At 58.5% G+C, this 11,023-nt stretch overlaps 1 protein-coding gene across 3 annotated transcripts in view; it reads left to right on the plus strand.

Annotated features, from left to right (window-relative positions):
• The window catches only part of UNC5A (unc-5 netrin receptor A), a 62,060-nt gene that overhangs the window by 49,807 nt on the left and 1,230 nt on the right, over window positions 1-11,023 (plus strand). Inside the window, exons 3-15 of one of the 3 annotated variants that reach the window (XM_060635116.3) lie at window positions 1,813-1,956; window positions 2,221-2,324; window positions 2,471-2,651; window positions 3,301-3,468; window positions 4,040-4,204; window positions 5,152-5,340; window positions 5,442-5,744; window positions 8,568-8,655; window positions 8,906-9,074; window positions 9,230-9,463; window positions 9,570-9,719; window positions 9,792-9,956; window positions 10,632-10,810. In XM_060635116.3, the coding sequence (XP_060491099.1) occupies window positions 1,813-1,956; window positions 2,221-2,324; window positions 2,471-2,651; window positions 3,301-3,468; window positions 4,040-4,204; window positions 5,152-5,340; window positions 5,442-5,744; window positions 8,568-8,655; window positions 8,906-9,074; window positions 9,230-9,463; window positions 9,570-9,719; window positions 9,792-9,956; window positions 10,632-10,810 (2,239 nt within the window). The remainder of the gene's footprint in view (window positions 1-1,812; window positions 1,957-2,220; window positions 2,325-2,470; window positions 2,652-3,300; window positions 3,469-4,039; window positions 4,205-5,151; window positions 5,341-5,441; window positions 5,745-8,567; window positions 8,656-8,905; window positions 9,075-9,229; window positions 9,464-9,569; window positions 9,720-9,791; window positions 9,957-10,631; window positions 10,811-11,023) is intronic. The other 2 variants (XM_060635117.3, XM_060635118.3) reach the window with 2 other exon arrangements.

Here is an 11,023-nt window from a genome sequence, read left to right on the forward strand (position 1 = left end):
TGGGTCTGGATCTCCCCCTAGGTCCACCAGCTTCCTGGAGCATGTGGTGCTTGAGGCCACTGCCTGGATCTGGGACATCGTGGACAAACTTGGCCCTCCTTCATGGCAGCAGGAAGGAGATGAGGGGGTGGCAGTGGCAGGACAGAGAGGGGAGGAGATGGGGAGAAAGAAATAGGAGTGCTTAAATTTAGTGCCGTTCTCCCCAGACTGAGTTTCCTGAGCTCCCACCACCACCATGGGGGATGGAACAGTCCATCCATCCATAGACCTGTCCACTCAGGAAATGTACCCAGTTCAGAATGTTCTGGAAGTCTCTCACCATTAACCCCCGAAGCTTAGAGCAGGAGGGCCCTGTCTCCACCCCCAAGTGTATGCACAGCTCCTTCTCAGATGCCCCAAGACTCCAGTATGCTTGACAGGTAGCTGGAGCCCAGGGTCCTTCTACTATACATACACCCTATGAGGGACCCCCAGTTCTCAGCCTCACCCTACCCCCAGAGAATGCGCACATCCTTCGCCTTAGAGAGAAGGGGTGCCAGGCAGTGCCCAGAACAGAGGGAGCTCAGCCATGATGACCTTGGCCAGAAGTCTCCTGTGAGAACTTGCTAGGGGCAGGGGCAAGTGAGAAAAATCTGGGGCCCAGTGTGGGAGCTGGGGAGACTCATGAGGAGGGGTGTGGGCAGAGGTCAGAGAAAGACATGTTAGAGAAATTAAGGGGGAAAACAGCCTCCCGGCCTGTCTGCTCAGCTGGGCTGCTGCTCTCCCTGCAATGCAGCCCTAATTGAATTTCTCTGTTAACAATGGAAACACGTTGGTTGCCCGGCCTCTCTCCCTCTTTCTGATAAGCCAATGACCCGAGGAAAATTGGGGTCAGGAGGAGGAGAAATTGGAAACAGTCTTTTTTCACTCCTGGGGACACTGGTTTTGGCCAAGGGCCAGGGGCCCAAAGGACGGCAGGCATTCCATCCCTTCTGGGTCCTCAGAGGATCTGGGCCCCCCCCCCGGGGCGCCCAGGTGTGGCAGAGGACAGGGGGGCTGAGTCTGTCTTTGAGAGGGGTCTCTTCAGCCCAGCCCAGTTGGGGCAGAGAGGGTCCCAGATACTCATCACTAGCCAGCTTCACCTTTGCAGACTGCCCCCTCACCCTCACCAGCGTTTCTCTCTTGAGATGGGCAAGTCACTGCCTCTCTAAGCCTCTGTTTCCTTATCCATGGAGTGGGAGCAATGCGGACCAAGGGAGTAGATTGAAGAAAATAAGCTAGCATGTGGGAAACCCTGGCTAAGCCCCAGGGGTCTATTATCATACTACATAATCGCTGTAATTATATTGTTAATAGCTGTTACTATATTATCACATGTCAGGATCTACCTGCTAACCCCAGGGAGGTGAACCAGATCCTTCTTCACCTTTTTTTTTTTTTTTTTTTTTTTTTAATACACAAAAGCCCCAGGGCTCTCCTATCTACCTCACCCTTTCTGCCTTGGGTCCTTGAAGGCCAGCCCCTGTAGCCCAAAGCTCCTCTGTGCTGTTGTCTCTGAAACAACAGGAAGCCCATTTAGAGACATTTCTGTGACTCCAGGGAGACAGGCCTGGGGTAAAAAAGTATAATGAATGGAGGAGCTAAGGACTGGCTCCTGGCTTTCAGGAGATATAAATAGAGTACCCCCTGGGGCTCCCCCAGAGTTCCCTCCAGGCTGCTCCTTCTGAGCAGAGTGGCCATGGTGGTGTAGGGACCCCACACATCTGGACAGCAAGAACCGTGTGAGACTTGGCATGACTAGGACCCTGGCTACCCACCTCTCCTGCCCCCCAGGGCTGCCCGCCATGGAGGTCCGCATCAATGTCTCGAGGCAGCAGGTGGAAAAGGTGTTTGGGCTGGAGGAGTACTGGTGCCAGTGTGTGGCGTGGAGCTCCTCGGGCACCACCAAGAGTCAGAAGGCCTACATCCGCATTGCCTGTGAGTCCAGAGCCTAGCCCTTGGTCAGGGGTGGCCAGAGGGTATCACTAGGGGGAAGAGTCTGGTCAGAAAAACCTCAGGGCCTGCCTTGATGGGTGGAGAAATTGCCTCTGCACACGGCCCAGCCACCCCCATGTTCCCCCTGGTCACTCGGCACTTTCTCCTGCCACGTGCCACAGCCCCTGCGGGACCAGGGTACAGGGCCAGCCAGGCGAAGCTGTCATGAGGCACTCAGGCTGGAGGACACTCTTGTTCTTCTCCCAGATTTGCGCAAGAACTTTGAGCAGGAGCCGCTGGCCAAGGAGGTGTCCCTGGAGCAGGGCATCGTGCTACCCTGCCGCCCACCAGAGGGCATCCCCCCGGCTGAGGTGAGAGGGGCTCTGGTGCCCGCTCCGCAGGTGGGTAGGGCTCCCAGGTCTCAGGTCCTGCCTGCCCTGACGCCCCCAGGGGTTGCTCTAGCTCCAGGTAGGGCCAGCATGGGCGGGCAGTGCAGTGGCGTGGCTCCCTCCCCCAGGTGGAGTGGCTCCGGAACGAGGACCTGGTGGACCCGTCCCTGGACCCCAATGTGTACATCACAAGGGAGCACAGCCTGGTGGTGCGACAGGCCCGCCTGGCCGACACGGCCAACTACACCTGCGTGGCCAAGAACATCGTAGCGCGTCGCCGCAGCGCCTCGGCTGCTGTCATCGTCTACGGTGGGCCCCAGCGCTGGTGGGGCAGAGGGGCTCCCGGGCATAGGGATATGGGGTGATGACATGTTGGTGGCTCCCCATGGAGCCAGGGCCCAGTGGACCAGGCCATGGCCTCACTGGGAAGGACAGGGAGAGGGCTTGCTGTGGCTGTCTGGGAGCCGAGGGGCATGCCTGGGCAGAGGTGTGGGACAGGTGGTAGTCCTCTGTGGCTGGACCATCCCTTGGCTTACCTGTGGGCCAGGGACATCGTGCAGATGGAGATGAGGGCACAGGATGGGAGTCTAGAAAAGGTGACAGACTACAGCCCATGCTCCTGTGTCCCAGGTATGGGAAGTAGAATGTTCCAGGCACCCTAGGAGCAGGCAGAAGGGGCGGGTGCAGGAGTTGCCTGCATGAAAGACTGGGCCAGGGCTGGCTGCCCTGAGTGCTTGCAGAACCTGCTGGGAGAAGGGGCTGTGGAGAGGATACTGCCAGGCTCTGGGGGCCGGTGAGCACAAGCATGGGCTCCTCTCCAGGGCTTCTTCACCAGCACAGCCACAGTCCGCCCATTTCTAGCTCACAGCCCCTCTGCCCTCCTGCCCTGGCCCCTGGGCCAGCGTGTCTGAGGAAGCCCCCCCCGCTCCCTGACCCCAGTCCTTCTCTGTCCGGCCAGTGAACGGTGGGTGGTCGACGTGGACCGAGTGGTCCGTCTGCAGCGCCAGCTGTGGGCGCGGCTGGCAGAAACGGAGCCGGAGCTGCACCAACCCGGCGCCTCTCAACGGGGGTGCCTTCTGTGAGGGGCAGAATGTCCAGAAAACAGCCTGCGCCACCCTGTGCCCAGGTACCAGCGGCCGCCACCTCCCGCATCGCTCCTCACCACGCCATCTCCGTGCCCTGGCTCCATTGTGCCCACCAGCCTGCCCCCCATGGCTCCATCCCACCCGCCCACACACAAGGCCAGGCTCAGTCCAAGGCTGGGATGGGGTTTAGTGTGATCGGAAGCAGAGCTTGGTCTGTGTCCAGGCTAGGCCTTGGCAGAGGGGCTGAGTCACAGAGGCTGAGGTACGATCAGGACAGGTACAGACAGTGTGGGGCAGGGGCAGGGCACCGCCTGAGGCTACAGAACCACCTATGCCTGGAATCAGAGGGTCATCGTGGGACCAAGTACCCTTGCTGCCCCAGGGCCAGGACGGCCCCATAGTGTGGATAGAGCAAAGCAGGCCCGGCATCATCGTGCCTCCTGTCATTAGCATGCGTCATCCAGGCCAGCTGGACATCAGAGGGTGTGCTCCTTACCACAGCATCGCACCTAGGTCTGGATGCCCAGCAGGGCCGCACTGGCAAACTGCCCAGGCTGGCTGCCCAGGCTAACTGCACCATCTCCTCTGTGTTCGTGTCTGTCTCTCATCTAGTCGATGGCAGCTGGAGCCCATGGAGCAAGTGGTCAGCCTGTGGGCTCGACTGCACCCACTGGCGGAGTCGTGAGTGTTCTGACCCAGCTCCCCGCAATGGAGGCGAGGAGTGCCGGGGCGCTGACCTGGACACCCGAAATTGTACCAGTGACCTCTGCGTGCACAGTGAGTCCTCTCTGCCCCAGGAGTCCTCTTGAGTTTGCCAGGATTGGCCCTGATCAGCCCCCCTGCCACAGGCTGTATCCCCTTCTCCAAAGTTTAGGACCCTCGGGAACTCCCCATCCCTAACACACCCTAATACCTCTCTCACTTCTCATGAAACATGCATACGTGTGAACCTTTACCATGTACGCCATGCCCCTGGATCCCCCTCCTCTCCTGCAGCTTCACCTCCACATGGTTCCCCAAGTGCACACAGAAGTCCTTTGGGGACACCAGGCTTGTGAGGCCTGTTAATTACAAGGCCATAACTAACAATTAAAGATCTCTGTTGGATTTTTTTCTCTAGAACACACCCTCCCCCATTCTTTCAATTAAAAACCTAATTATCTGTGTCAATTCCTTTCTGATGGACATTTCTTCTATTATGCAAAGCCCTTCTAAAATCAATATAAGCTTCCTCCAGGCAGTCAATCACCCCCTCCCCAGCCCTGCCTCAGGCCTGGGGAGGCAGACAAGAAGAGCCCCAGCACCACTGCTTCTGGCCCAGGGACATGGCTAGGAACCAGATTGGCAGACCGCACCCCCCCCCCCAAGAAGCAGATCCCCTACTTCGGGGATCACAGGAGCTTCCGTTCAGCCCAGCAGCCCATTGGGACTGTCCAGGGAAGTATCTTTTCCCCTCCTCCATCCTTCAGTAGCAGCAACCTCAGACCGAATGGAGCAGTGAGAGATGTGATTTGCCCAGAGTGACAGAGCATGGTGGTGGCAGGCAGATGCAGGACTGAGATGCACACATGCTGCCTCCGTGCTCCCTGCCACCCGTATCCCCAGCCCTGCTAGTGCTGATGCCCAAGGAGTGAGCGCCTCATCCTCCTGGGGTGTAGACCACTGACCTCTCCTTCCCGGCCTCCTGCACCCTGCCCCTCCCAAGGCCACGCTCTTTCCCGCAGCTGCTTCCGGGCCCGAGGACGTGGCCCTCTACGTGGGCCTAATTGCTGTGGCTGTGTGCCTCCTCCTGCTGCTGCTCGTCCTCATCCTTGTTTATTGCCGCAAGAAGGAAGGGCTAGACTCAGATGTGGCTGACTCGTCCATACTCACCTCAGGCTTCCAGCCTGTCAGCATCAAGCCCAGCAAAGCAGGTGGGGTGCCCCTCACCCCTACTCCTGCCAGGCCCCCACACCAAGAGCTGCCCAAGAGATCACCTCAGTGCCACTCACTGAGTCTGTCTTTACCGTTGCAGACAATCCCCACCTGCTCACCATCCAGCCAGACCTCAGCACCACCACCACCACCTGCCAGGGCAGTCTGTGTCCCCGGCAGGACGGGCCAAGCCCCAAGTTCCAGCTCGCCAATGGGCACCTGCTCAGCCCGCTGGGTGGTGGGCGCCACACGCTGCACCACAGCTCACCCACCTCTGAGGCCGAGGACTTCGTCTCCCGCCTCTCTACCCAGAACTACTTCCGCTCCCTGCCCCGCGGCACCAGCAACATGACCTACGGGACCTTCAACTTCCTCGGGGGACGGCTGATGATCCCTAATACAGGTGGGAAAGACCCCAGAGTGCCCCGGGGAACTCTAAAAGGCACGACTAGCCTTTGTGTCTCTCCTGGAGGAGGATGGGACAGCTCTGATGTTCTTCCTGTGCTGCTCAGGCTCATCCCAAGTGCTGAGCTAGGCCAGCAAGGAAAGGGGATAGAGTTTTGGAGAGGATCCAGTCGTGGCTGGCAGTAGGGCCGACACTGAGGCCATGGCCTGAGTGTCTCCCTTCTGTTACCTAAGGGACAGGACTTCTGTCCATTCATTTCCATAGTCAGCCAGCCTGTGTGTGCTGGACTCTACGTTGGACCCTGGGCCCAGAGGTAGGACAGGTGCCAGCCCCAAGGAGCTGGCAAACTAGTGGAGAGATGGCAGACCACAAACACCTGAACATGGCATCCCCCACCCACCACCTCGCGGAAACCCCTCTTGATAGAGAATCCACAGACCCCTTCCATAGTCATCCTTTTTTAAAGATTTTCAGTAATCTCTACTGAAGACCTTTTGAGGAAGCACAGCAGCCTCTGATGTTCCCACCTTGAAATTTTCTATCCCCTCAGCTGAGATGACCCCACATGCCCCTGATTTTCTTGCGCCTCTCCAGCTGCTCCTGGTGCCTGTTCCCTGAATGTAGGTGTTCCTGAGAGCTCTCTCCTGGCACCCTCTCACCGAGCAGTTGCGCCTACTCCATGGCTTTAATCGCCATGTCTGTGCAGATCACTCCCACTCCTCCAGCCCCAGCCACATTTCTCCTGGGCGACAGAATCATACACCCAGCTGCCTCCTGGGCAGCTCCATCTGGATGTCTCACAGCACCTCAGATTCCTGATGCCTAAAACAGCACTGTCTCCCACCCTCCCCCAGAACTTCCTGCTTCCTGGCTTTCCCCACCTCAGGGACAGCAAAGTCAAGTGGCTCAAGCCAGAAACTGGAGGTCACCGTGACTTCCTGGTCTTTTTCACTTGTCCCCCCTCACCTCCACAACAGCTTTAGTCAGTCACATACCAATTCCATCATTCTTCCTCCTCAAATGTTTCTGCGTCCTCCTGGCTCTCCTCCCTACTGCCTTTTCGGGCTCAGGCCACCACACCTACCTCAAGCATTCACCCAATGACACCAGACTTAATCATGTCCCTCCCCTTCTCCAACTGCTTTGGGGGCTTCACAGTGTCCCCCACAAAGCCCACATGACACAGCCACAGTGTCCTGTCCCCTGCCAGCCAGCTACAGTGGCCCCTACCCTCCTATGCACTCTTTTCCTGCACGTGGCAGTCATGGTGGGCTCTCAGAACTCCAAGCACACCATGCTGCCCTTTGCACACACAGATCCCTCTGCCCCCATTCACTGACTCATCTGCTACTTCTCATTCAGGTCTTGGCCTGGCAGCTCTCCCTCTCTGTGCCTCATGTCCTCCTCACGGGGCTGCTAGGATGATGAGGTGAGATGGTCCATGTCAAGCTCTTAGAAAGGATAGGCACAGTGGGCACTCAGTGACCATCAGCCTTTCATTTCCCCTGGGGCAGGGGGGCTGCTGCTCCTCCCTGCTCTCCCCTAGCACCCTTAACCACCATCCACTTGTGTTTCTACCCACGGGGCTGACGCCTCATGAGAGCAGGGCCCGTGGTTTTCCCTCACTGCCTCAAGTACTCAACATTAGCATTCACTGAATGTGCAAGTGTGTACACCTCTGCCACAGAGAGCATTCATATATGGATCTCTGGAACTGCCACCAACACTGGCAGCCAGTAGCAGGAGGCAGCACAGAGCTGATGAAGGGAGCAGTAGCTGTAAATATGCCATCTCCTGGGCTTCAGTTTCTGGGAAGTAGTGATATTCCAAGTAGCCCATCTCAGAGTTACCCACTCGGAGCATAAATGTAAGCTTTTGGACTTGGTGGGATAAAGTCGTAGAATTCCTTCTCTTCCCTGGTCATTAGCCTCTGAAGCCCCTTCTGATGTAGGGACTCCCTGCCCTAAAAGAACAGGAAGGTGAAGTAGGACCACCCTTTGCCATCCCCCAGAGGAACTCTGCAGCTCCTGTCCCATTGTGCCTCCCCTGGAACCACTCCTCACTGAGCAGGCACTTTTGATGCTGCCCAGCAAGACCCTGCTATGGAAGTGAATCAGCCAGACAGAAGGATGTGTGTGCAAAGGCTCCCAAACCAGGGAAGGCTACCTAAGGACCAAGCTGTTAAAGGCCCCAGCCCCATCTGCAGGGGCCACTGCCAAATGAGGAGCAAAGTCATGGTGGCAGAGAATGGCTATCCCCAAAGATGGCCAGGGCCGATGGAGAGGAGGAAAGCTTGAGCAGAGCAGGAGGGCAGGGCATCTAGGCAGAGGAGTGCTCAGGAAAGTGGCTCCAGAATGGCCAAGTATATGGCACAGGCTGTGCTGAAGAAGCTGCTGGAAAGGCAACTGGGGTCATAGGTGAAGGGTCTTAAATGCCAGGTCAGGGAGCTGGACCTTATACTGGAGCCAGGGAAGGTTTTAAGCAGGGAGTGCCCTGGTCCCACCCAGTGCCTTTTGGGTGATGGGTCAGGTAGGTATATCATACCTGACACATTTTGTTCCACAGTTTTCTGTGCCCAGGCTAACTAAGCATGCTTGTCCCACCTGAGTTCTCTCAGCCTCTCTTGGGGCCACTAGGACTCAGTTTCATGCCTATGTGGGTAGTTGGACAGCCTGGCAGTGCCTGTGGCACCTCTGTCCCCTAGGCCAGGCTGACACCGGTCAGTTCTCAAAGGGAGGCTCTGGTAGAGGCTGGCAGAGTGGGGTGTTTGGTGTCTTTGCAGCCCTGGTAAACCCCAGCCCTCCTCCCACTTTGTCACAGGGATCAGCCTCCTCATCCCCCCAGATGCCATACCCCGAGGAAAGATCTACGAGATCTACCTCACGCTGCACAAGCCGGAGGACGTGAGGTGTGGGCGCGGGCCCTGCTGCTGGGGCTGGGCGGGTTCTGCCCTCTGCCTTCAGTTACCATGACGCCCCTTGCCCACCCACTGTCAGACTTGGTCTGGCATAGCCATAGGGAGGGCAAGGAAGAACTGCCCATATAAGCTCCACCCAGCTCTGGGGCCACCAACCTGGGATGCCACTACCCTGCCCCAGCCAACGCCCAAGACAGCCCACTGATGCTTTTCCCTCCGCACCCATATTTCCCCACTTGAGGTTGCCCCTAGCTGGCTGCCAGACCCTGCTGAGTCCCATCGTTAGCTGCGGGCCCCCTGGAGTCCTGCTCACCCGGCCTGTCATCCTCGCCATGGACCACTGTGGGGAGCCCTGTCCGGAGAGCTGGAGCCTGCGCCTCAAAAAGCAGTCCTGTGAGGGCAGCTGGGAGGTGAGCAGGAACGGCCCTGAGCCCACCCACCTGAGCACGGGGCTCAGCGTGGAGCCTGGGCTTCCTATCTGGCCCTCGAGCCACCCTCTCCCCAGTCTGGCTGCTCCTCAGAGTTGTAGTTGGCCATGAGCTGACCCATCGGGCCCTGCCTGCAGGATGTGCTGCACCTGGGTGAGGAGGCACCCTCCCACCTCTACTACTGCCAGCTGGAGGCCGGCGCCTGCTATGTCTTCACTGAGCAGCTGGGCCGCTTTGCCCTGGTGGGAGAGGCCCTCAGTGTGGCCGCGACCAAGCGCCTCAAGCTGCTCCTGTTTGCCCCCGTGGCCTGCACCTCCCTTGAATACAACATCCGAGTCTACTGCCTACATGATACCCACGATGCACTCAAGGTACCGCGTGCCCCCACCCTGCCACGGGGAGGTCCTCAGGGAGGGGTGGCAGTGGGGAGGGTGCTCCGGGCCCCAGGCTCAGCTGACAACCTGGGGCTCGCCGCAGGAGGTGGTACAGCTGGAGAAGCAGCTGGGAGGACAGCTGATCCAGGAACCTCGAGTCCTTCACTTCAAGGACAGTTACCACAACCTGCGCTTGTCCATCCACGATGTGCCCAGCTCCCTGTGGAAGAGCAAGCTCCTGGTCAGCTACCAGGTGAGGGTGCTCAGGGTGCCTGGAGTGGGCACACCCGATGCCGGGCACGCCTGACGCAGCCTGTCTCCTCAGGAGATCCCCTTCTATCACATCTGGAATGGCACGCAGCAGTACCTGCACTGCACCTTCACCTTGGAGCGCGTCAGCCCCAGCACCAGTGACCTGGCCTGCAAGGTGTGGGTGTGGCAGGTGGAAGGCGATGGGCAGAGCTTCAATATCAACTTCAACATCACCAAGGTGGGCAGAAGGGGGCATGAGCACTGCTGAAATGTGCCCGCACCCCCACCCCCCTTCTCACTGGGCCTACCCTGCCACCAAGCCCACCTCCTCCTAGAAACTGCTTAGCAGCTTCCTCCAAGTCTCCAGGGAGAGAGGTGCAGATGCAGACGGACAGATGCAGACAGATGCAATCACAATCTGACATGGGGTAGAGATGGAAGAAGATGTGGGAGCAGCAGGAGGGACAGACAGAGCCACCTGGGGGTCCTGGGGCTTCCAGGAGGAGGAACTTTGTACAGTGCCTTGAAGGATGAGTAAGAGATAGGCAGCAATGAGTGAAAAGGGGCAGTGGGAACTGAGTGTGGAGGACAAAGGCAGTGAGAAGAGTTCATTGAGTTCTGAGTGGTCAGTACAGGTGACCTGGGGAGGAGTGATGGGGAGAGAGGAGGAGAATGAGGCTAGACAGCTCTCCTGCTTACTGGCTGTGTGACTTTGGATAGGTCACCGTACCTCTGAGGCTTGGGACCCTCTAAACTCTGGTGTGAGCAGGGCCCTGGCACACCAGGGGTGCCCAGGAAACTGCCCATGCTGCCCCTATGCTCTGAGGTGGTCTGGATACTCCTCCAGCTGGAGGTGGCAGTGGGCCTGGGCCATGAAAGTTCTAAGAGGCACCTCCACCCCTCCTTCCCCTAGGACACGAGATTTGCTGAGCTGCTGGCTCTGGAGAGTGAAGGGGGGGTCCCAGCCCTAGTGGGCCCCAGTGCCTTCAAGATCCCCTTCCTCATTCGGCAGAAGATCATTACCAGCCTTGACCCACCCTGTAGCCGTGGTGCCGACTGGCGGACTCTGGCACAGAAACTCCACCTGGACAGGTGGGTGGGAGATGGGCAAGGAGGGGCTACAAAGGCCACCTGCAGTCCATCCTGGTGGGGTAGGATGGGTGGGGTGGACAGGAAGCTCTGTGGGCCTTGCACCCCATCCACCAGCACCCAGGGTGGTCGGTGCACTTGGTCAAGGGGAGGTCCTGCCCTTGGGTGGGCTGAGGGACAGGAGGGTACAGCCTGGGGTAAGGCAGGGCGCTGACT

This window comes from Panthera onca, chromosome A1, assembly GCF_046562875.1.
Source record: "Panthera onca isolate mPanOnc1 chromosome A1, mPanOnc1 haplotype 2, whole genome shotgun sequence".
Classification (NCBI taxonomy): Eukaryota; Metazoa; Chordata; class Mammalia; order Carnivora; family Felidae; genus Panthera; species Panthera onca.